Source organism: Lytechinus pictus, unplaced genomic scaffold, assembly GCF_037042905.1.
Source record: "Lytechinus pictus isolate F3 Inbred unplaced genomic scaffold, Lp3.0 scaffold_20, whole genome shotgun sequence".
Classification (NCBI taxonomy): Eukaryota; Metazoa; Echinodermata; class Echinoidea; order Temnopleuroida; family Toxopneustidae; genus Lytechinus; species Lytechinus pictus.
Window position 1 is genome coordinate 4,543,212 of NW_026974141.1, and position 25,568 is coordinate 4,568,779.

The 25,568-nt window shown below is 39.7% G+C and overlaps 3 protein-coding genes across 3 annotated transcripts; all 3 read left to right on the forward strand.

The window, feature by feature from the left end:
• Nucleotides 1-1,320: 1,320 nt before the first annotated feature.
• Nucleotides 1,321-3,204, forward strand: LOC129260693 (uncharacterized). The gene has a single exon (XM_064115134.1). The coding sequence runs from the start codon at nucleotides 1,321-1,323 to the stop codon at nucleotides 3,202-3,204; it is 1,884 nt and encodes a 627-aa protein (XP_063971204.1).
• A 534-nt stretch (nucleotides 3,205-3,738) lies between these two features.
• On the forward strand, nucleotides 3,739-5,517 carry LOC135157931 (uncharacterized). The gene has a single exon (XM_064115135.1). It carries the CDS (start codon nucleotides 3,739-3,741, stop codon nucleotides 5,515-5,517), a length of 1,779 nt encoding a protein of 592 aa, XP_063971205.1.
• A 108-nt stretch (nucleotides 5,518-5,625) lies between these two features.
• LOC135157932 (uncharacterized) lies at nucleotides 5,626-6,138 on the forward strand. Its single transcript, XM_064115136.1, has one exon. The coding sequence runs from the start codon at nucleotides 5,626-5,628 to the stop codon at nucleotides 6,136-6,138; it is 513 nt and encodes a 170-aa protein (XP_063971206.1).
• Nucleotides 6,139-25,568: the final 19,430 nt, after the last annotated feature.

Here is a 25,568-nt window from a genome sequence, read left to right on the forward strand (position 1 = left end):
ATGATAAATGAAGAGTCGAATCGTAGGGCATATGTCCTCACTATAGAACTGTTGAGATCGTTTTGGAGATCTCAAGAATCTTGGAAGCTGATCCTCTTTTGGATGGAACAGTTTCAATTAGGAGACTCTTGCATTCATATCATATAAGAAAGGATAAATTGTAGTGAGAGTTTGGTAGAGGCAATGTAGAGTAGACTAACAAGGAGCTTTAAAAAAAGGTGGGGAAAATGGAACTCCATACTATCGAGTGCTGTTGCGCAGTATTGTAAATATCCAAGGTGTATCAATCGGCACGATAAATCATGTGTTGTACAGTATATGTCGGGTGTGAAATGTCGAGACTGACGTCATAAGCGATGATTTCGAAGCGAAATACAAGTTTGGCCAGTGAGGGTGTTGTCAAAGCGTGCTGCTAAAAATTCTGAGTTTGGAGTTGTTTTGTTGCCCGACGATGCCATTGATTTTGGTTTAAAATTGCATACAAGCCCAATGATGTGAGTACACGAGCATTTAATCTTGAAGTTAAATAGTTTAATTATCTATACAACTGATTCAATTGTAATTTCATGGGACTTAAGTATGATTATTTGAAGTGCCAAATTACTGTATCGTGAGTTTCAATATGTGAATGAAAGTGCATGTGAAAGTGCACGCTATGTGTGTTACATAATGGATAGTGATTCGGGTACGTGGGCACTTACGTTAATGTGTCGTAGAGTGCGCTATTCCTAATTGTATGACAACACCAAGTACTTGTAGTGTTTTTTAATTACAAGAAAATATGACTATGATATCTTTGTTTACAGTTAATATACATGTATTCAGGGCTTTGACTAAACAAAGGCCAGTATAAATTTGGAGTACATGTATGATAATTAGTGTAGTTCATGAGAGACAAAAAAGGGCAATGTTAGACAGAGTTGAGATATTTCAAAGCTGGTAGAGGCTCATGAGAATGCCTTGAGTAGAGGTTTGATTTAATCGAAGAAGGTTGTGAGAATACAGCTGATGTAAGCGTAGGCTATATTAAAAGAATGACACTTGATACAACAAAATATTAGTATTTCAAGCAAGATAGATATTTATTTGCATATAAAAGGAAAAGAAATTATTCATGATACATGTGAGAAAATGTATCTGTTACAAGACATGTTGACTTAACAAGTGTTTATTGTTTATATTAAATTGCAGACTGAACCTGCACAGTTGCACGGTACTTTACATGGACTTGGCTAGTTCTGTCGTCGATTGTGTCAGGGGTTGTACGTCACATTCAAGTTCAGTATCAGCTTGAAGGTTATAGAAGATAACGCGGTCACCATGAGTGAGGTCCAGCCGGATGATTCGGTGAGCCAAGCAGGGCAAGGCTCCGCCATAACTACCAGTAGTTTATCCAAGGTGAAAGCTATGGCAAAGAAGGCAGCACTTTTGGCTGAAATGGAGGCTCTTAGACTTCGACAAGAGTTGGAACTTGAAGAGCTTAAGCTTAAGCAAAGGAAAGATGACTTGGAAATACAGACAAGGCTTAAATTGATGGAGGCTGAAGGACGAGTTTACAGTCAGTTCGAGAATGGCTCTAAGATTTATAGCAGTCATGTGATAGCCTTCAAGACTCAGTCTGCTGAATCGGACAAATGTAAAGCCACCCAGGCTAAGAGTGATGTCGCCAAGGATGTTGGCGGAGATGAAAGCACGTTGCCTTATAAGCTTGAACAGTCTCCTAAGATGATGGATGATCCTGTTGGGATGACAGCTTCTACGCCCAAGGAGACATCTCCATCAAAGAGTCAGCTTGACATGGATATATTAAGACATTTGCAGATGGGTCAATCAAGCCAGCAGCAGCTTCTAGCATCTATCAACTCACCCAATGCTGAATTGATGAAGTTTGATGGTGATCCGCTGAAGTATTATGAGTTTGTACAGTCATTCGACTGTATGATAGGCGATACCTTGTTGTCGAGCAGCGGTAAGCTAATGAGGCTGTACAGTTGTTGCGAGGGCGCAGCAAGGAAGGTTATACAGTGCTGTATGGTGATGGTACCAGACCAAGGTTATGTCCGGGCTAGAGAACTTCTGGACGAGAGGTTTGGAGATAGTTTTAAGATAGGAGAAGCCTGGCTGAGGCGAGTGACAGAAGGCCCAATAATTATAAGTAACTGTAAGCAGTTGAGAGAGTTCGCTGATGAATTGCAGTCGTGCACTCAGACACTAAGAGTTCTAGGTATTATTCAAGAGATAAGTTCTCAGAGAGAGCTGCTGAAGGTAATCGAGAGGCTACCCTATGCCTTGAGGACTAGGTGTGTAAGAGAAGTGAAACATATCAGAGACTTAGGAAGACCACCAAACATTTATGATGTTGTTGCATATGTTAAGAATGCTGCTGATGAGATGAGTGATCCTGTCTATGGAACATTGCTTCAAGGATCGAAGGAAGGTCGTAACTTCAAAGCCAAAGAAAAGACTTCTTCATCCTTTCATCGCCAGCAAGCTCCAAAGTCCAACTTCTCAACTTCTCTCAGCTCATCAAAGTGTATGATCTGTGGTGATAATCATGGATTGTTCAGCTGCCCACAGTTTAAGACAATGAATCCTGAACAACGATTTCAATATGCTCGAGACCAGAGGTTGTGTTTCAACTGTCTTCAGCCAGGCCACATGTCATCCAAGTGCTCATTGAACCGGACCTGTTCTGTCAAGGGCTGTAAGATGAAGCACACCAAGTTCCTTCATACTGGGAAGCAGCTCGTATCTAGTGAAGGAAGGTCTAGAGAAAGCAATAATTCTTCCAAGAAGACAGAGAAAGATAGTTTTCATTCAGCAACTCAAACAGAAGACTGTGTGCCTGGTGAATCTTTGTCATCACATACAAGCAGTGAAGTCAGAGGGGCCGGAGGGTTTCGAGTGGCTCTTCCTATTGTGCCTGTCAAGGTACGAGCTACAGATGGAGACGTAATCGTAGAGACATTTGCACTCCTGGACTCTGGCTCGACCACTTCCTTTTGTCTCAAGGAGTTACAAGAGGTGCTTCAAGCTAAAGGCAGAAGTAAGATTCTATCTGTATCAACCCTACAGAACAGAAACAGCCAGATGAGATGTGATGCAGTGAATCTGAAAGTCATGGGATATGCTTCGGACACAGAGTTAGACGTGAGGGTATTTACTCGTCCTGATTTGAACATTAGCATCTCTAATATGGCGTAAGAAGCCGACATATCCAATAGTTCGCATTTAAAGGATCTTGCCTTTCCAGAGATAAGTAAAAGCCAGGTCACAATGATAATTGGGCAAGATGTACCTCAGGCGTTGATGCCGCTTGAAGTCAGAGCAGGTAAGCCTGGTGAGGTTTACGCAGTTCGAACCATTCTGGGATGGACTCTAAATGGACCGCTCAGAGAGAGAGGAGCTCCAAGTAATGCAAGAATTAATGTCTCTTCAAACTATGTCTCTGATCAATTTGGACTGGAACTAGAAGATCAAGTCAAGAGTTTTTGGAAACTTGAGGGAATGGAGTATCTCCACGATGATAGCAGAGGCATGTCTGTGAACGATCAGATGGTACTCAAGCTCTGGAAGGAAGGGATATCCATGGACATGGGTCATTACCAATTGCCTATTCCCTTTCGAGATGAGAATTTGTAGTTGCCTGAGAACCTTTTCTTGGCAGAACGACGCCTTGAGTCACTGAGAAAGAAACTTAAGAGAGACGATTACCTACTCAGCAAGTATAAGGAAGGAATGTCCAGCCTTCTTGAGAAGGGATATGCTGAGAAGGTGGATACAACTGTAAGAGCTCAGACTGAGGAAAAGCAGAATGTATGGTACCTTCCTCACCATCCTGTGGTCAACCCCAAGAAGCCGGGTAAGGTACGGATTGTCTATGATTGTGCTGCGAAGTCAAACCAGGTATCACTGAATGACGTTGTGCACCAAGGCCCGGATCTGACAAACAAGTTGACAGGGGTACTGTTAAGGTTTAGAAAGGATCCAATTGCCTTAACATATGACATTGAGGCAATGTTCCATCAGGTTCGAGTTCCCCCTTCTGAGAGAGACGTTCTACGATTCCTGTGGTGGCCGTCAGGAGATATGTCAGTAGAGCCACATGTATACAGCATGTGCGTACATCTGTTTGGAGGGACGTGGAGTCCTAGTGCCTGCAGTTTTGCCCTTCGTCAGACGGCGATTGACAATCAGCAAGACTTTGGGCCTGAGACGATAGAGACTGTTCTTCAACATTTTTACGTTGACGATTGCCTTGTATCGACAGAGACTGAGGAGAGAGCTATTAAGTTAGCAGTTGAACTTCGAGAACTACTTAGCAGAGGGGGATTCAATCTCACTAAGTGGATGAGTAATAGCCCAGCTGTTGTTGAGTCTATACCAGTAGATGAGAGGGCTAAGGAGTTGTCTGGAGTAGATTTGAATTACGATGCTCTCCCAGTTGATCGTGCTCTAGGCATAACCTGGAATGTCGAAACAGATTGTTTTGGGTACAAGATCTTACCGAAGGGCAAGCCCTTCACAAGACGAGGATTACTAAGTGTCGTCTCGTCAACTTACGATCCGATGGGATTTGCAAGTCCATTTGTAGTAAGAGGAAAACTAATTCAGCAAGAACTTTGTCCGAAAGAGTTAGCCTGGGATGATCCAATTCCTGTAGTCGACAAAGAGAAGTGGCTAATCTGGCTCAATGAATTACCAGACATAGAACAGTTCACAGTTAACAGGTGCATTAGACCCCATGGATTTGCGGAACCAGTCAAGTATGATTTGCATCATTTCTCTGATGCATCTGAAGGAGCATATGGGGCAGCATCTTATCTGGTATCTAGGACTGGAGATCATCAGATGCACAGTGAGCTCTTGATGGCGAAATTTCATCTTGCTCCAATCAAGAAGTCAACAATCCCACGTCTGGAGCTGTCTGCTGCAGCAATAAGTGTGAAGCTAGATGCCTTTCTCAGACGAGAACTTAATGTACCAGTGGATAGTTCTCACTTCTGGACGGACAGTACCATTGTCTTAGGGTACATCGGAAACAAAGAGAAACGATTCAGGACCTTTGTTGCCAATAGAGTAGCAGCAATTAGGAGCTACTCTAATCCACAGCAATGGCACTTTGTGGACTCCAAATCCAATCCAGCCGACGATGTGTCAAATGGACTGTCAGCGAAGGATCTTCTAGCTAGTAAGAGATGGGTACATGGTCCTGATTTCTTAGTGCAAGGGAAGGAGAACTGGCCTACAAGTCCAATAGAAGCGGGAAACATGTTAGACAATGATCCAGAGGTCAAATTAGTCAAAGATGCCAGTACCTTCGGCACAGCAGTAGATGAAGGAAGACCCATGGATAGAATGATTGCCCACTACTCATCATGGTACAGGCTAAAGAGGGCAGTCTGTTGGGTGACCAAGTTTCTGAAGTGGCTTAAAGCTAAGAGAAAGCTTCCCAAACCTGACGAGGGAAGTGAATCCAGTAGGATAACTTTAGATGAGATGAACTATGCAGAATAGAAAATCCTGCAGTATGAACAGTCACGTTTCTTTGAGGAAGAAATTGGTCTTCTAACTGCTCAAGATGGTGTAAAGAAATCTAGCAGCATCTACAAGCTAGATCCAAAAATGGTAGGATGCCTGATCCGGGTTGGAGGAAGGTTGAGTAGGTCTGCGTTGCCATTGGAAGCAAAGCATCCTATCGTGCTTCCCAAGGAAAGCCCTGTGTCTCTATTGATATTGAGAGAGATACATGAGAAATGTGGACACAGTGGAAGAAACTACATTCTGTCGACACTTCGTGAGAAGTACTGGTTGCCTGGTGCAGGAGCTAAAATCAGAAGGATGATAGGGAAATGTGTGTCTTGCAGACGGCATAGAGCAAAGATTCTACAGCAAAAAATGGCTGATCTGCCCAAGGACAGAGTGACGCCTGATGACCCACCATTTTCTAAAGTAGGCATGGACTTCTTTGGGCCTATTGAAGTTAAAAGAGGAAGAAGTATGGTCAAGCGTTACGGAGTGATTTTCACATGCCTAGCCATTCGAGCTGTTCATATTGAAATGGCTTCATCTTTGGACACTGATTCCTGTATTGATGCTATACGACGCTTTATAGCTCGAAGTAAAGAGGCAATATGAAAGAGATAAGATCAGATAATGGAACCAATCTTGGTGGTGCCGAAAGGGAACTAAGACGAGAGATAGAAGGGTGGAATCAAGCCAAGCTAGATGAAGAGCTACTCCAGAGAAACATTAAGTGGTTATTCAATCCACCTGGAGCGTCACACTTTGGTGGAATCTGGGAGAGACAAATGGGCACAGTGAGGAAATTGATCCTTGCCTTGATGAAGCAGCAAACACTATCAGATGAAAGTTTGAGTACGCTACTCTGTGAAGTCGAAAGTATCATCAACAACAGGCTAGGCCTATTACCAGACTTTCTGATGACGCGAATGATGTAGAAGCCTTGAGGCCAAATCACCTGCTTCTGCTCAATAGAAGACCGCAACTACCTCCAGCATTGACTGCTAAGACTGACGTGTATGCGAAAAGAAGGTGGCGTCATGTGCAATACATGGCAGACCTTTTTTGGCGACGCTGGCTGAAGGAGTATTTGTCACAACTGCAGGAGAGGGAAAAATGGGTGTCATCGCATCGCAATGTGAAAGTTGGTGACCTTGTGCTGGTTGTGGACCAGAATCTACCGCGTAATCTGTGGCTGTTGGGTAGAGTGCTCAAAACCATGCCCGACAGAGAAGGTCTTGTCCGTAGCGCAGAGATCAAAACGAGGAATAGTGTTCTTGTTAGGCCAATCGCAAAGCTGTGTTTAATTTTAGAATCAGATGTGTGAAATTCTTTGGATAAACAAAACAAAACACAGCTTCATATTTCAGTGCTAGGAAGTTACCAAATATTGTTCAAATTTGTGATAGAATACATACCAAAAAATACATTTTTGTGGAAAGCCATTTTGATTATGTTTAGTTTTACAAGAAATATTTGTGATAAAATGAGTTGTAGCGTTCAACCCACTTGTGAGACCATATCGCGTTGTGAGTTCCAAAAGCAAAGGGAACAGAGGATGTGTCGCGTTGAGATAAACATAGTCGCGTGCTAATACAAGATGAACACAGTTGCCTTCTAATACAACATGAACATAGTCGCGTTTTAAGACGATGAATATATTCGCGTACGAAGACGAGACAAGCAAGTTGGACAATTTTGTTAACGGACTTATCGAATATCGATGCAAGTGATTGAGATAAATTTAATATCCATGATGGACGCTTTCGAGCCAGTGATGCACTCCATTTGAAGAAGGACATTTAAGAACATTTAATATTTCATATTGAATGAGTATATGTTGGTTGACTACGGTGTTGGTTTTGATTTTAAAAGACCTGTATCTTGAAAAAATGAATACAGTTTACCAAAATCCCAAGGTTATTAGCAAAAGGATGCGTTTTTGGTTCATGTAGTATCAATTTTGAGTGCTTAAGTTTTTGAAAATATCACAATATCCAAAGTTAAACATGTGAAAGAATGTGTAGTGAAGGAAAACTTTTTCAATATTTTTCTGAACTTTGTGTGTTTTCTTAAACATTTTTATAAGTCAATTGTTGAAAATGCTTCTTATTTTTCAACTAGAGAAATTAGCAAAATTAAACAGAATCTGCTTGATAAACGATTAAGAACCATTGAAGAATATGGGAAAATAGAAATGGAACAAGTGTAACAAGAGTTGTATGAGGGTACTAATAAGGGAGTTGTTACCTATATTTTTACTTCCTGATCAATGAGATTATTCATGCATATGGAAATTGCTTGGTTGCCATGGTTACGCTTTGTTGGATTGTTTGACACTGGCTTAATAACAAGGTCATTCATGAATAGGCTGACTGATCATAAGTTGTCACATAGAAGTGAAACATCTGGATTTAGGGTTATCAGATTTATTGAAGAGTTTTTGCTATACCATTTTTGAAATTTGGTGATGTTTTTCTAAATTGTTATTTGGTGTTTCATGTGTCAAACTGAGCAAACTTAAATTAAGTTATTGTGATGTAATATTTCATTATAGATATCTTGAGAGTTAATTACATATTACTACAGAGTAAAAGTTCTTACCTGCAGGCTTTATGAACCTTTGTTCCAATTGAAAATGCTTTTATAATCAACAAGACTATTGAAGGTTTACAGATTGTATGAGAATTTACCATACAGTTCCAGAAGTACATATGCTGAAATGATTATTTTTCTTTATGCAGATGAGATCTGATTTATTTGTAGCAACTTTAGTATACAATTCAGCTTAAGTGAACTTAAGGAGTTAATAAGTAGTGGTACATATATGTTTTGTAATTTTCGGTTAAATGCTCAGTAAAGCTTCGCATTTAAAGGGGCCGGAATGTCGGGTGTGAAATTTCGAGACTGACGTCATAAGCGATGATTTCGAAGCGAAATACTAGTTTGGCCAGTGAGGGCGTTGTCAAAGCGTGCTGCTAAAAATTCTGAGTTTGGAGTTGTTTTGTTGCCCGACGATGCCATTGATTTTGGTTTAAAATTGCATACAAGCCCAATGATGTGAGTACACGAGCATTTAATCTTGAAGTTAAATAGTTTAATTATCTATACAACTGATTCAATTGTAATTTCATGGGATTTAAGTATGATTATTTGAAGTGCCAAATTACTGTATCGTGAGTTTCAATATGTGAATGAAAGTGCATGTGAAAGTGCACGCTATGTGTGTTACACAATGGATAGTGATTCGGGTACGTGGGCACTTACGTTAATGTGTCGTAGAGTGCGCTATTCCTAATTGTATGACAACACCAAGTACTTGTAGGGTTTTTTAATTACAAGAAAATATGACTATGATATCTTTGTTTACAGTTAATATACATGTATTCAGGGCTTTGACTAAACAAAGGCCAGTATAAATTTGGAGTACATGTATGATAATTAGTGTAGTTCATGAGAGACAAAAAAGGGCAATGTTAGACAGAGTTGAGATATTTCAAAGCTGGTAGAGGCTCATGAGAATGCCTTGAGTAGAGGTTTGATTTAATCGAAGAAGGTTGTGAGAATACAGCTGATGTAAGCGTAGGCTATATTGAAAGAATGACACTTGATACAACAAAATATTAGTATTTCAAGCAAGATAGATATTTATTTGCATATAAAAGGAAAAGAAATTATTCATGATACATGTGAGAAAATGTATCTGTTACAAGACATGTTCACTAAACAAGTGTTTATTGTTTATATTAAATTGCAGACTGAACCTGCACAGTTGCACGGTACTTTACATGGACTTGGCTAGTTCTGTCGTCGATGGTGTCAGGGGTTGTACGTCACAGTATATATTTATCTTACTTTTAGCAAAAGGCAGTTTGCAACCTTAATTACCTGTGATTTAACCAATACTCCCCTTTCTCCGGTGCACTTTCAGATAATTGCCCAGATTCATCATGGAAACTTTATAAAGGAAGTTACTACAAATATTTTTGCTATCTTCGCACATTTGAGCATGCCTTGTCTGTCTGTCGATCGTGGACCAATGGGCAGTCATGTCGAGGGGACCTAGTTTCTATTCATAGCAAGGAGGAACAGGATTTCACAACCGACCTGTGCCGTAATAATGTGAGTATTTGTGACACTTCGCGAACATAATGGCCCTTATTCTGAAGTCAGGTTTGACTTAGACCATGGTCTAACTCTATGCTAAAATCATGGGTAGCCAAAAGTGTCAAAAATTCAATTAAGTTGTATGTTTCTTATGTTTACTGTGCTCTTTCCTGATTCAACGATTGTGAAGACAATCATCTATTTATACTTCCGAGACAATTACGAAAATGACGAATGATTTGAGAGCCAAATGAGTTGAAATATTATATCTCTACTGTTAGTGATTTATGTAACGATTGGCTGTCCATACTAAAACCACAACTTTAAACCTGGGTTAAGTTAAACCCGACTTCTGAATACGGGCCAATGAATTCAGCGACGATGATGTGTTCGCTGACGAGAGTGTGCTGTTGGTATATTTTGGGCAATGGATCCCTCTTCTCCCCCTTACGGGAAATCTGGATAAATCTGGATGTGATTAATCCTAGTGACCCTAATAACCTATGTGGAAAATAATATGATTTTCCAGAGCATAGTCGTATGAAAGCTTGTTTCTTTCTTATAGGCTGTAAAGAAATATCATATTATGATGGAAGGCCTTTGCACGTGTACGTAGGCTATGGCCCATTTTCTCAATTTTTTAACGAAAATTCATTAAGTGCTTTGGATTGTCAAATATTGTATTTGTTATGCCACGTGGTAGTAGCTCCCTACGGTCTGAAGAATCCCCCATGGTAAGGTGGCTCATGGTAACTTCATACATTTACGTTTAAAGAAGAGTGCGCGGATGTGCATATACGTAAATGGTAAATATATTTTTTAACATATTGCTAAGAAAGTGCTTGTAAGGAAGCAATCATATGTCTGATGGCGTAAGGTCTTATCCGAGGGACCTGACAATGAAGATTAATGCCTTACCAAAAGGCACAAACGCAACAAGTGGGAATCGAACCCGGATCACCGGAATCCGAAACCCCCGCTCTACCGACTTAGCTATCGCACCTCCATACTCCCTCTTCATGTAAGACAAATTTTGACTTTAAAAAATCGCAAATTTACGGAAGTCATATTTCGGTCTTGATCAAACGACTAGCTTAAATCAGATGCGAACCACTAGCGCCACCTCGAGTCCTGTTTGGTCAGAGCGTCTTAACGGTGACACGATATTCGTGGAAGCGTCGTGGTGTAGCGGTTCTGACTCTCGCCTTGTAATCAGAGGGTCGTGTGTTCGAATCCCACCATGGCCTAGCGTCCTTTGGCAAGGCGTTAATCCACACTTTGCCACTCTCCACCCAGGTGTTAAATGGGTACCCGGTAGGATGTGAAAGCCTATACGTAGTATGCCTAGCAATTGAGTCTTGGAACTCTTGTTGGAATGCTCCCCAGGGAGTGGAGAAGGTGCATACATTGTATGCGGGAATGCAAGGATCCGATGACCGGGGTAATAATATGTCTGTAAAGCGCTTAGATACGTCATTCCGATGTATTAAGCGCTATATAAATGCGGAATATTATATTATTATATTATTTGATCCGGCGACAATTATTCCGGGCTTCCTGCTTTATTTGGTCTATGACATAGGATTAGGGCATGGACCTACTAGGTTGCAATATGGTTTTATGTAAGGTTTAGGGCTATGTTTAGGATAGGGTATAGTGTTAAATCCAGGGTTGACATGGTTGTAATTGGTTATATGCGTGGAGCAAATGTCATGGAGCCGTTTTAACGCCAACAATTAAATATTCTGGATCGTATTTCCTGTACAGACTGGCTGTTCCAGCCGGTACGAAGGGTACTGGATCGGGCTGCGCCGGCTGGGCCCACATGCTCCATTTGTTTGGTCCGATCAGACACCGGTTAACTACACCAACTGGTCTGATGGTCTACCTGATGATGAACACTCGACAGAAGGGTGCGTTCACTATAGACCTGGTCGAGGAAGCCATTCGGGATGGAATAAACTGAAATGCATTATAAAGTTGTTCATCGTCTGCAAGGTTTCTGCTTCATGTGACCAGTGAAAGTAATTCAATGGCCCGTATTCTGAAGTCGGGTTTAACTTAAACTCAGGTTTAAAGTTGTGGTTTAAGTATGGAAAGCCAATTGTTACATGAATCACTAATGTAGATATATTATATTTCAGCTCATTTGGCTCTCAAATCATTCATAATTGTCTAGGAAGTATAAATAGATGATTTTCTTCACCATCAATGAATCAGGAAAGAGCACAGCAAACATAAGAAACATACAACTTAATAAAAATTTTGACACTTTTGGCTTCCCATAATTTTAGCACAGAGTTAGACCATGGTCTAAGTTAAACCTGACTTCAGAATACGGGCCAATGAATTTATCCCCATACATGAGTGGGTAGGTGGGTAGTCCAAATCTCGACGTTAATCGTAGTTATTTGTTCGGACAACCATCTGTAGTAGGTCCATGAGATAACTTAGCCGTTGCATATGGCACAGATACCAACACGTAACTCCTCCTCTTTCCGTCTTCTCTTACAAGGTGTAAAGAGGACCCGGGGGTGGGGGGGGGGGCAGTCAAATGTATTGCTGTACACACGCGTGGCCAAACTAAACGAGTTTTTCTCTGTGTGCAAAATAACCCGTAAACAAGTTTTTTCGCGGGCTTTATTCATACATTTTGGCCCCTAAACAAGTTGTCGCCAGAATATGACCCCGGGGAAAAAGCTTGGGGGAAAACATACCCTAAACACGTTTGGCTAGTCTTAAAAAAAATCTTTGGAAAAAAACCATACCATAAACACGCTTGACCCTGCGATTGACCATTGACCAGTCTTTCAAAACTACCCCTTTTTTGAAAATCGGTGTTTTTGACACCCTTAACGAGTGCACGCACAGCCCGCGTCCAAAACTGAAAAAGCAACCCTTTAAACGCGTTTTTTTTTGGGTCACGCGTGTGTACAGCAATATATATGAATGCCCCCCCCCCCCGGGAAAGAGGAGGACTGGTGTATTGGTGTGTATACCATAATGCGATGAGTGAAAAAGAGTATAGGTTTTCCGACCCAATAACTACTAGCGTCCAGATTTTGAGTAGAGGGTGGGCTGTGGAGGGTGTGGCGAAAATGAGAGGAGATAACGAACGGAATTTGTAATGAACTGAACGTTTTGAGATATAAAATATGTAAAAATAAAATATGTTTTTCCTATAGTTGAAAAATTGTTGCCAATTCATATATAAATATATTTTTGCACCATTAATTTCTGTAATGGACCTATTGCCATTGAAAGTGAGTGTGCGTTTTTTTTAATTTTTTTTATTTATTTATTTATTATTATTGTTTTATTTTTTTGGGGGGTAAGTCGGCTTATTCTAAGGGAAATTAGACAAATGAGAAAAATAAAATAATTCTTGAAATTAATGCAAGAATTTAATTAAAACGACTAAAATGTCTCTATAATGTAAATATTTATGCATGTAAAAATGTCATCATTTTTATTTTGTTTTGTTAAAAAAATATATTTTGTGCCCATTGTACTCTAATTGATTTATTTGTCAGTATATTGAATGTAGTCCTTTAGAATGTATCCATTTATTTTGAATTACATACAGTAATATGTATACAGGATGCCACACCCGATGAGCAGCTGTTTCTATTTTGTGGTCCCCTTTTACCAAAGATGTTATTTTCTTGTTTGTACATCAATAACATTGCCTTTGTACACTGTAAAAAATGAAGTGCTAATTTAGCACTTTCAGTGCTTGTATAGTGACTGCACTACGAGTGCTGATTTTCTAGTTCAAATTTAAACTAGAAAATCAGCACTCGTAGTGCAGTCACTATACAAGCACTGTAAGTGCTAAATCAGCACTTCATTTTTTACAGTGTATATATATTTTTATTGGTAATAAAGTTTCAACTTCAACTTCAATAGAGGTGCTGTGGGGTGCCGAATGGTCTAAGATGGTCTAAGGTACTCGGTACGACAGTTTATAAGCTAAAGCAATGCATTCTCTCTGCATGCCTCTTTTCATCTTGAATTAAATGAATGAAAATACTGCACGCTTTACTGGTAAAAACATATGCATGTGCTTATTAGAAAATCAGAAAGGCTACAAATGAAGTATAAAGACACTGTATTAATATAGGAGAAAGCAAGAAGTATAATGATGATGAAGTTTCAAGTAAAAAGTATTACTATAGTAAGCTAAAATGGTAAAATAAATAATCAACACATATTTGAAGATCATATATTTATTCCATCCATGAAATGATAAACCAAAAGCAATCCCTAAGCTTTAATACCTGAGTTAAAATATGAGGTCTGAGTCTGTGTTCGTTTGTGTTTGGTAAGAAATATTGAACATTGTTTAGTAGATATTTATCTATTGCTATTTTTATTATAAATTGTAACGGCTGATAAAAGTCTAAATTCGTCGGCGAGCTGGACGTCGTGGCATTCGCCTATAATCCAAGCTACATGGGGAAAGTTACGAATTAATGCAGTGGTTCGAGCCTTGGTCACGTTTATCTGGTAACGTCTTTCCCAGACGTAAATAATTAAATCCGAATGGTTCACGTCTGAAAAAGTCAATTACATACACACGTAGTAATAAGTAAGAATGACTTTTCTAGCTTTTTATATTTCCGAGTATTTTTACATGGTCGATTGTGTCTGGCTCTTCCCTTTTCATCCACAAGCGCACACACCCACACACACTCACGCACACACGAGCGCACACCCCACATCCAGAGTCTGAGCTGGTGCGTGTTCGTATGGGTGTGTTTGTAAGGTTGTAAACGATAGGGAATGCGAAAACAGCAACGAAGATAGAGAGAAGGAGAAGCTGAATACATAGAGGGGAAAAGGCAGAGAAGAGAAAATGAGAGAGGGAGCGAGAGAGAGAGAGAGAGAGAAGTGGGATGGGGTATATAATTAATGATAACTAATTCATTAAAGCCATCTACGCATTCATAATATACCTTAGATCAGCTCGACTGTATGACCTTAACTTACACATTATTCATTACAGATAGTAGATTCAACAGTGTGTGTGGATGTGTGTGTGTGTGTGTGTGTGGGTTGATTTGTATGTGGCTCGAATAAAACTTTATTATTTAGTATTTTTGTGTAGTGTTTGTATGAATAAGTGCAAACGAAACTTTGTTTAAGAGCCATTTCGTCCAATAGCCACCTCTTCCAAGAGCCATTTCGTCTAAATGCCACTTCATTTAGTAGACACTTCTTCCACTAGCCATTTCGTCCAATAACTAGTTCGTCTAACTTCATTGCCAGATGGTTCAATTGCCATTTTAGTCTAACACCCACTTGGTGGAATACCCACTTGGTTCAATCGACAGCTCGTCCATAACCCATTTCGTCCAATTCCCACTTGGTCGAATAACCGTTACTGGGTGCAGGCGCTGATCCAGGGGATTAATGTCTCCCCCAGTAAGGGGGGGGGGGGGGGGGAGAGAAAAACGCACCACAATATAGGATGAACAACCATTTATTATTTAGATACATATAGCCATATTTAACGTGATTTTGAAAACCGTCTCTGCGACGAATTCAGCTTATGTCTAGTTTCTCAAATTTAATCACTTTTGGTGTTGCAATTTATTCTCCTCATGAATTTCAAATCATGTGAGATTTGTCCATCAAGTAATGTGAAACCAAACCTCATGCTTTTAAGAATTTGACACCATATCAGCCTATTGACCAGTATATGTATCTCATCGAACAGGCAATGCGAAGGCGAACCGCGAGCGAAAATTTTATAATTATAGTAACATGATTAAATTTTTTTTTTTCAAAGACTTCCCCTCACCTTATTTTATTCACTTGTCTTCCTCCTTTTATTTTTTCTCTTCTTTTATTGTCCCCTCGTTTTTTCCTCCCTTTTCTCCGCCAATGGGGGGGGGGGGGGGATCTTCCAGGGTCCCCACCTGGATTTGCTTATCAATAGTTGTCACAAAAGGGATGAATGTGTGCGTGCGTGTGTGTGTGTGTGTGTGGGGGGGGCGTTACAGGCAAGAGCAGGGGGCGTTCACACCTGTTATTACCACGCGATTTCGTAGACCTATAATGGGGTCAAGTGGGCATGGAACTATATGGGTATTGGACCAACTGTCAATTAAACCAAATGGGTGTTGAACCAAATTGGACCAAAAGGAAATTAGACCAAATGGCACTTGGACGAAGTGGTTTTTGGACAAAGTGACTCATACACGAAATTGCTATCAGACAAAATTACCCTTAGACGAAGTGGCCTTTGTACGAATTGAATCTTACACGAAGTGGCTTTTGGACGAAGTGACTCTTAGTAGAAGTGGCTTTTGGACGGATTTATTAGAAGAAATGGTTATTAAACGAAATGAAATTTGACTAAGCAGCATTAGACTACATGGTCATTGGACGAAATGGCACTGAACATAGTGGTAAGACCATATAGATCTTAGATTAACTCGAAATTAGACGAGATTAGATGAAATGGGTCTTCAACGTAGTGGGTTTAGGGCTAAGGGGCTTTTGGGCTAACTAGCAAATGGACAAAATGTTTATAGAACGAAGTGGCATTTAGATGAAGTAGCTCTCAGACGAATTGGCTTTTGGACGGAATGGCTCTTAGACAAAGTAGCTTTTTTACAAGTGAATCGTAGACGAAGTGGCTTTTGAACAAAGTGACTCTTAGACAAAGTGGCTATGGGACAAAATGGCTCTTAGACGAAGTGGCTTTTGGACGGAGTGGCGCTTAGACTAACTGGCTATCAGACGAAATGGCTATTTAAAGAAATGAAATCAGAGTAAACAGCATTTTGACTACATGGTCATTGGACGAAATGGCACTGGACGTAGTGGGTATAAGACCATTTAAATTATAAACGAACACGAGATTAGACAAAATTAAAGGTAAACCAAATTGATTTAGCCGATGTGGTTTTAGAAATACAGACCAAATGAAATGCCCTCCTTGTGCCTGCCAGTTTAATGGTATTTCGTGTTTTTTCTCTATTGCAATGAATGGGTACAAACAACTGAGCGAATAATCCCAGAAGTTACTAAAATGTGCCGCCAATGACTGTATTGCACATTTTGCAGAATTTAGCAAAATGTGCAGTTACCAAATTGGTAATTTGGCAATTGCACATTTTGAAACCAGTAATTCTTTTTAAGACTGTTGTTTGGTCCTGATACTGCCATCATAAAATGATGAAAAGTGGCCCGTGACTTCCACGAGGAGTGTGGTCCAGTGGTTGGACCATTGGACTCATAATCGCAATGTTGTGAGTTCGAAACCCCACTCTTCCACGGTCTCTACTTTGAAAAAAAAAGGCCCGATATTAATATATGTCGTCTATGAGGTCAGCCACTATGACTGATTAAACTAGACGTAAAACGTTTCCTAGGTAATTAGTTACATATACCAGCTTGGCGTTTACCAGCAAAACGCTTTTCTGCCGAGTTCCTACGGAAGTTAGCATAAACAAAAACAGAAAAACAATAAACCATAATTTAATCAATAGTACAAGGTTTTACATCAAGCTAATTAAAAATATGAATTAACACTATGCTTAAATCAGTTCATGTTGGGAGCTTAAGGGAATGTGTTGGCAGGAAGTGAATTCCACAGCCGAGCCGTCCTTGGAATATATGAAGATTGATGAAGAGAAATGTTTGACTTTGGGAAAGTGACTCTGTAGGAGTGGGCAGCTGTAGTAGAGCGTGTCAAACGGACATGGGGGGGGGGGGGGGATAAGGGAGGGGGGGGGGGGGAGAAGATGCAACATTTCTCCGGTTTTCAAGTGGGACAAGTTCAATCTTGTAAGGGTCTTTAATTCTCAGGAGGTTGAGCGCTTTCCGCTGTAACCTATAAAGAAGTGCGAGTACACACACCCCCAAATGTATATACTCAACATTAACGTTTTTATTAGTAGGTGCTGTATAAATATTTATATTGATATTATAACTTTCAATGAAATTTTACGACAGTATTGTCGGGACGGTTGTCAAGGCATTATCTATTCATTGATTACGTACGTGATGTTGCGTTGCAAGTCAAACTTTATCTACCCGTTTTGCTCTTATAAAACAAAATATGTCTTAGTGAATGTGGAATTAAAAGTATCTTGCTTTTTTCTATAATCATCCAATAAGAAAAATGATGTGTAAAAAAATAATATGATAATGCACAGATAAGTCCATATGTTTGTATCTCTAGTTACCAGTTGTAAGAATCTGCGTCGAAGAGAATGATGAGAGGTTTCTTTGGAAGACAGCAAATTCTTTTAGGCATTTTGCTTTCGAGTAAGTATTTACTTATTCTTTGTTCCTATTAGATGCCTTAATACTTTTACGCAATATCATTTATCTTCAAGTCTATCAGATTGTATGAAATTTCGCCCCCACCAACATCTAACTCAAGAAATAGCATTGAAATCGCTCCCCGTCTTCGAGTCGTAATACTAAAGCTTTTTTTTCGATGCGATTAAAACTTTCAAAGTTCTTTTCCTTCACACTTCCTTTCCCTTTGTTCCATTATATCCCTATCATTGTTGTTCTAGAAAATTTGCCACCCTCTAGTTGCTTCACTGCTTGTCGTTGTAATGGTCTTGTTCGAGAAACCTTCTTTGGCAGGAATGTAACAATATCTCGTTTCCTTTAACATTGTCCATTTCGATGTCCCATCCACTATGTCTACACGCAAGTCGTTAATCCGGAAACGACGGAGAGTCTTTGCAGCTACAACGGGGACGGATTCAAGAACAAAGTAAATGTATTGAAAATACCCATCAAATGACAAAGAATAGCTGGGAGGTCATTGTCGAAAATTGGAGGACCGGAACAGCAGCCTTGTCCTAAGTTTCGGAGCCGACGAAAAATTGTATACTGTATCCATGTCGCTTGTCCAGAGTCCAGGACGAAACTGCTGTTTTGATTCACCAATTTTCGACCTCTGTAGTTGTGCTTTTATCATGATGGCCATTTGACAATGCATGTTGTATGTTCTTGAGACCTCCTTGCGTGGTAGAAGCGAAAACTCCCTATATAAAATCAATGCAACAACGTACCAACATTAAACTTTAAACGTCTTAAGTCATTTCGTAAGGGGGTACTTCATGATGAAAATGATATGATTTGAAGAGATAAAGAAAATTCAGTCAAGCAAAGCACTGCAAATTTCATCAACATCAGACAAGCTAGGAATAACAAAGTTATGACATTCTAAAGATATGCGTTATTTCGGTGAAACGATTCTATGGATGTCTACATGAATACTAGTATTTAATGAGCAAATTTATGTCACCACATGTTCTTGTGCATTTTGTTATACGAAATTATGTACATAGTGGGTTAACAGCCGAGTTAATCCATTAGATATCGATTGCCGAAACTTATTTTCTTATTACACTCTAAAAAACGAAGAGCTAATGTAGCTCTCAAAGAATGTGTATAGTGACTGCACTTCGGAGTGCTGATTTGTCTAGATCAAATTTGAACGAGAAAAATCGGCACTCCGAAGTGCAGTCAGTCACTATACACGCTCTTTAAGAGCTTAATCAGCTCTTAATTGTAGCTCTTCGTTTTTAAGAGAGTAGGGAGACATATTTTAGACAAAAAGTATTTATAGTAATGATGATGATAATAATTATATTAAATGATGATATCAATATTAATGAAAAATAATGAGAATGATAATATTAAGAATGATAATAATAGTCTTTGTAGTACAAAACACATAATAAATGAATGTCTAAGCGCTTCAGAACGAAAAAAATGTGTTGGTGGGTTCACTTTGTTGAGTTGAGGTACAATTTGAATTAGTAGGTCTTAAGGGCCATTTTGAATTTGTTGACTGAATAAATTGTTTACAGGGAATTCGAGGTTTTCCTATTAAAATAGAGGCTGCATGAGAAAAGTAACGTATTGTTTTTGTTGATATTGGCGAAAAGATTAATAAATTCTTATTTTGTGAACGTAGATTACGTGTTGGCTTAAAGACAGTAACTAAATAATTTAACCATAGCATGAAGGAGCAATTCCATAGAAATATTGATATACATATATATATATATATATATATATATAGATATACAGTATATAGGTTCAAACAAAGAAAAGTATCAAACTCCGTGGACAATAAATTTTAACGAATTTTCGCCCATAGGGCTTTGTCAAGTTATGACAAATTTATTAGATCGCGTCAAAATAATGCATCATAAAGATGCGCGTATCCAAAAACAGTGAGCAAAAGTGCACAAAGGATGACGAAAAGAATACGTCATAAAGGGGAAACGAAAGAAGACAGTAGGAGAGGTAGATAGAGAGAAAATGAGAAAGTGAGGAAGAGAGAGCGCGTGAGAGAAAGAAAGACAAGGAAAAGAAAGTAAGAGAGAAGAAATACCTACGTCAGACGAAATGATACATTGAGTCCATGGGGTTGGAGACAATATATACATATATATATATATACTGTATGTATATAAACTAGTACCAAAATATTACATTGGAATAGAAACTGGGCTGGTTACCAACGTAAAAGCTCTAAGACAGGTGATATGTTATTACGTTTCTTTGCGCTAGTAAGGAGTCGTGCGGCGGAATTTTGGATTGTTTTTTAGTCACTGAATTTGAGGATAAGGTAAGTGAATGAGTAGGCTTTTGCAAAAATCAAAGTGGCACTTAACAAATGCAAGGACTAGTCGTTCCGTTATTTTGTGGTCAATAATATCACGAATTCTGCCAGTTTTATACAGAGCAAATGAAGCTACGCGACATTGTTTTGTTACAACGAACTGTTCTAAGAGAAGTTTGTCTCCAACATTTACCGCAAGGTTTCTGCATGTGTTTGAAGTAGTTTTTGTGTAGTTGAAGCTACAAAGTACGACTATTTGAACGTTATATAGAGTTGAATGTCTCAAAATATGAATTGATTATGATTTCATGTAATAACACAAGGACAAGGAAAGTGGCGGATATGACATCATCAGCCCACCTCATGTGTATTCATGGCGACGTGCATATGATTGCTCTCACAAAATATAAATTTGTCGTTTTCTCCGGTAAAATTCGAAATTAAAATCCAACACAAGATATGAAACAAGACACTGAACAATAATGATATTCGAATGTTTTCTCCAGTGAAGACTGGCAACAGACACGACCTTCTGCGCCCTCCTGCAATGCCAGTGCTTAGTTTATATTGATTAACTGTAAATATTGTCTGTTGTTTCAGTCTTAATATCAAGTATGGCACTGAAGATAAGGTGTGGCACCGGAATACTTCGAACAGGAGACATTGTTACTCTGGAACCGAAATTAATTACCATGATTGATATCAACTGGCCATGGATAGAGAGCATTGCTTCACATGAATCCATCTTTGTCTGCAAACCCCCAGGTATGCTACCATTTGCTATCATTGACTATTTAGCTCAAAGTGATGGACGTTATCGAGGGCTGAGAGTGTAAAATAACCATGCTGAATTGACTTTTCCCTCCGACAATGACGATGACAGAACTCATTTGATTATCCCTCTTTGTCCCCTCTCTATCTATCTTCATGAACTTCCTTGTCTCTGCCTCTGTTTCTCATACAAATTGTCTTAATTATCTTTTCCCTTTTTTAAACTTCCCGTTTCACGCTGACACCCGATAACCAACTTTCTGTCTTAGATTGTTTATCTACCCCGTGTCTTAACGGAGGAACATGCATGGAAACACTGGAAGGTTTTAACTGCTCTTGTCCAGCCGGATTTCAAGGACCAACATGTGCAGTTGGTATGTATTAAATTGACCAGACCAAGTGTGACATCTGTAAGAAAATGGTGGTAATTAATGAATAGGCCCACGTTCTGCACACTCTTTTTTACCATGTGGAGGTTAAGAGCCCCCAATATTCCATTGTCAAAATATGTGTCACATATCACATTTTTCTCAGGTAACTTTGAATTTATCTGGACTCATTTTTCATTAGAGCGTTTGTCATGCACAGGCTTTCACCGATATATACATGTACAGCGGTTCTGAAAAAAACCTGCTCGCATACTGCGATACAGGGAAATCTTACTCAGGGCCAGAGAGCCAAATTAACCGAACAATAAGGCTTTGGCGGTCCTCAAATGTGGTATCATTTTCCGCCTATTTTAGTCAGGCGAGGATCCAGAGGAGAAAAGTGCGGGCGCGCCCCAGAAATTTTGCAAATAGAAGTATAAAAAAGAAGAAAGGAAGAAACCAACTGAAAATGCCTCCACTTGAAAGAATTGGCTCAAGGGGGGGGGGGGGGGGAGGGGATGGTCAAGATTTTCAAGAGACAAACATGCGCTCCGTTGTGACTGATGACATTTTGGTTCTTTTTTTTTGCTTGTCAAATTATGGAAAATAAAGACCCTGTAGCTGCGCCTGTTGATACGATAGGTTGTGATACATTCTGCTCGCCATGTGCTGTTTCATAAAGCTGTTCGTAAGTTAAGAGCGACTTTAAGAACGACTGGTGATCCTAATTACGCGCTAAACCATCTCCACCAGGGGCCGCGGTACTGGGGGGGGGGGGGGGGCTTCAGCCCCCACTTTTTTCCAAAACCGTGTACAAAAACGCAAAAATGTGATTGTTTGCATGATCAGCCCCCTCCCCCACTTTGAAAACCGTTCCGCGGCCCCTGTCCAATGAATATACCATTTACCACATCAGTCGTTCTTAAAGTCGCTCTTTACTTACGAACAGCATTTTAAAACATCAACCGGGGATTTAATCTATTTTGTTAGTTTCTCGTCATCCTCATACCCATCACCTTAATTTCGAAAGCTGCTTATAACTCAATTTATCAGTTTTGTGCAAGTCCTTCAAATTTCTTGAAGCTTTGCTTGTAATGCGAGGTGATAAATCGGTGACACGACATTTGGACATGCGTCATTTGCTACGGTCTTAATATCTCAGAGTGCATAGGGTTGGAGCTAGGATTGTACTGTCATTTTCGGTTCAGAATTACGTAAAAATAGGGTTGGAGGTTTATTTAGTTTTGGATGTTAGGTTTTCCCACTCTTTATTTCCACCTCCTTAATCAATAATTCTTCAACAATATCTCTTTTTTCTTTAATGATGTTATTTCAGATGTATGCCCGGAATCATCATGGACACGCTTTGAAGGGAGTTACTACAAATATTTTTGCTATCGTCTCACCTTTGAGGACGCCTTGTCTGCCTGTCGTACTTTGACCAATGAGCAGTCATGTCATGGGGACTTGGTTTCTATTCATAGTCAGGAGGAACAAGGTTTCACAACTGATTTATGTCTTAATAATGTGAGTATTTGTGACACTTCGGCCCGTATTCTGAAGTCGGGTTTAACTTAAACTCAGGTTTAAAGTTGTCGTTTATGTATGGATAGCCAATTGTTACATAAATCACTAACAGTAGAGACATCATATTTCAGCTCAGTTGGCTTTCAAATCATTCATAATTATCTAGGAAGTATAAATAGATGATTGTTTCCACCATCGATGAATCAGGAAAGAGCACAGTAAACATAAGAAACATACAACTTTATTTTTTTTACACGTTTGGCTTCCCATTATTTTAGCACAGAGTTAGACCATGGTCTAAGTTAAACCTGACTTCAGAATACGGGCCTTCATGAACACAATGAATTAAGCGACCATGTGTCTGCTTGATGACATGAGAGTATGTTGGGACACTTTTCGGGTTGTTCCCTCTATCATGCTTGATCTGGAGTGGATATTTAGTTAATTACTATCTAATTCAGAAATAAGATGATACTTCAGTGCTCTGTTGCAGAGAATTCACCCATTATTAATTAATTCACCATCTATTTGTAATTTTTATGGATTCCATAATCACGTTAACTGGATGTTAAACATTACCACAAAATTTTCGTGCAATGGGGTCTAGGTTGTTGTTGCTCTTTTTAATTATATCTCAATCAAACTGCTGTCGGTCGTGTCGATGTCGGGTTTAAAGGAATCATGCAATTATGGAATCTTCGACCCCCCCGGCAGAATGTCAAAAGATACTTTGGATTAAGTTGCGTTACTCCGTGGCGCACGTCATAGTCTGGAATTAAGGAGCTTTCGATTGTCTGCGACTGCAACGTAGTCCTAGTTCACCGGAAGTGGTGACACCGCTCGTTCAGTATCACGTTCGTACATTGATGAAAACAGTTTCGATTTAAGTCGACATACCCGTACCAGGCCACAGCATATACCAGCGTGATAGCGAGCGGGCCGTGGGCCGATGCTCGGCCGGAGAATCAGGCGTAGCATCACGCAACGAACCAGTGGGGCGACTGTGGGTGCAACATTTGCACTCTTGCGCAAAAAGCCGATAAAAAACACAGTTGTTTGGAAATAGAACATCAATTACCTATCGGATATGTAGTGTCTGAAAACAGGACACACTAAATGTAATGGAAAAGCTGGTAACAAGCAGTAATTTGCAGTTTACCAGCCCTGCTGAATCAACGAAACTCGAATGTTGATGCGGCTTCATTCATTTTTGCTAGGCTTGGATGACGTCATCATGTACGAACTAGCGCTCGTTCGAGCACTATGACACCGAACGTCAAAACCCTCAAATACGAGTCACAGATTTGGGCAGTGAACGAGAAGGCTCGTCACAGATTACTTCGCGCATGCGCAGCGCTCCCAAAATTCCTTAATCTCGTACGTTCACATGGCTCGTCACAGAAAACGAAAGGTCTCTATTTTCGCATCTACAACAACGGGGAAATTAGATCTGCGTTTCGTGTGCCAAATTATTGTTGCTACTACATGTATGGTAACAGCGACATGTCCGTATATAGCCTAGCCTTACAAGCCCTGCTTTTTCAGGGGTTCCCCTTGTCTTTCGTTCAATACGTAATTCGTTATTTGCTGTGTTCCTTTTTCTACTGTAACAATGGTTTATGATTAACTGATTTACATTTTGCCTTTTGTAGAATATGAAATAACACTTGTATAGACAAAAAGTACCTGCAGAAAGAAAGACGAATAAATATCTTATCTTACAGATCAACGCATGCGACACCTTGCATGCCATAACCAATTCGCAAATTCTGCAACGCAAGTTGTCACATGAGAAAATCCCGTGCTTTCACGTACGACTGCTCAGCCCAGCATGCCCGCCAGCGCCACTCCGCCCCGGGACTCTAGCGGGCTAGACATTCCTAAGAAGCGCTTGGCCTGCATGGTGTATTATGGCATGGATAGGAAAGTGGTTCTTCAAACAACTCGAGTACATATTAAGGGGGAAAAAATCTTACTGAAATAAGGCTTAGATATATAAAATTACAGTCAATCAAATCGATATTGGATTATTGGTGGATCGCTGGCAATTAAATCCATTCACCTCTCCAGCTAAACCGTTTCGCATTCGTTGATCTACACATCAGCTAAAGTTCGGCTGAGATCCATTTTTTGTTGTTGCTTTGGCTCCTCCTACACAAACGGCAAGCCATCTCGCAGATAATGTGAAGAACATATGCCCTGTGTGAATCGTTAGAAAGTTATGCCGAGGTGGCGATAATTATTAGATTCTAGTTATTTTCAAAACCTGAATCCATTATAGACCTATATTTGGATGAAAATTTTGTTTTAATGGGAAAATCAAGAATGTATTTTGGGGCTGAGGTTTCCTGTACAGAGTGCAATAAAATAGAATCTATCTTGAGGCAAACTGATTGACTGTTGTTGCTTGCACAGCTACCTCGAGCGCTAAAACGACACACATGTGACTCTTGAAAATCATCCCAAATCGGAGTTGTCGCTGTTATCATATTAGAAACTAGAATTTTGCACACAGACTAAATGTTACCGATCCCGGATTCGAAAGTCTACTTTTTCTCATGTCGCAAAACTTGCATTACAGGACATTTTTTGTTTGTTTGTTTACAACGGTGCCAAAAGTGCTTTCCAAAATCATATAGCATCGTAAAAGTCCGTTCCCG

Bases quoted from the DNA above. Each gene is read 5' to 3' on its own strand.
- LOC129260693 (XM_064115134.1), top strand. From the start codon at position 1,321: ATGAGTGAGGTCCAGCCGGATGATTCGGTGAGCCAAGCAGGGCAAGGC.
- LOC135157932 (XM_064115136.1), top strand. From the start codon at position 5,626: ATGGTAGGATGCCTGATCCGGGTTGGAGGAAGGTTGAGTAGGTCTGCG.
- LOC135157931 (XM_064115135.1), top strand. From the start codon at position 3,739: ATGTCCAGCCTTCTTGAGAAGGGATATGCTGAGAAGGTGGATACAACT.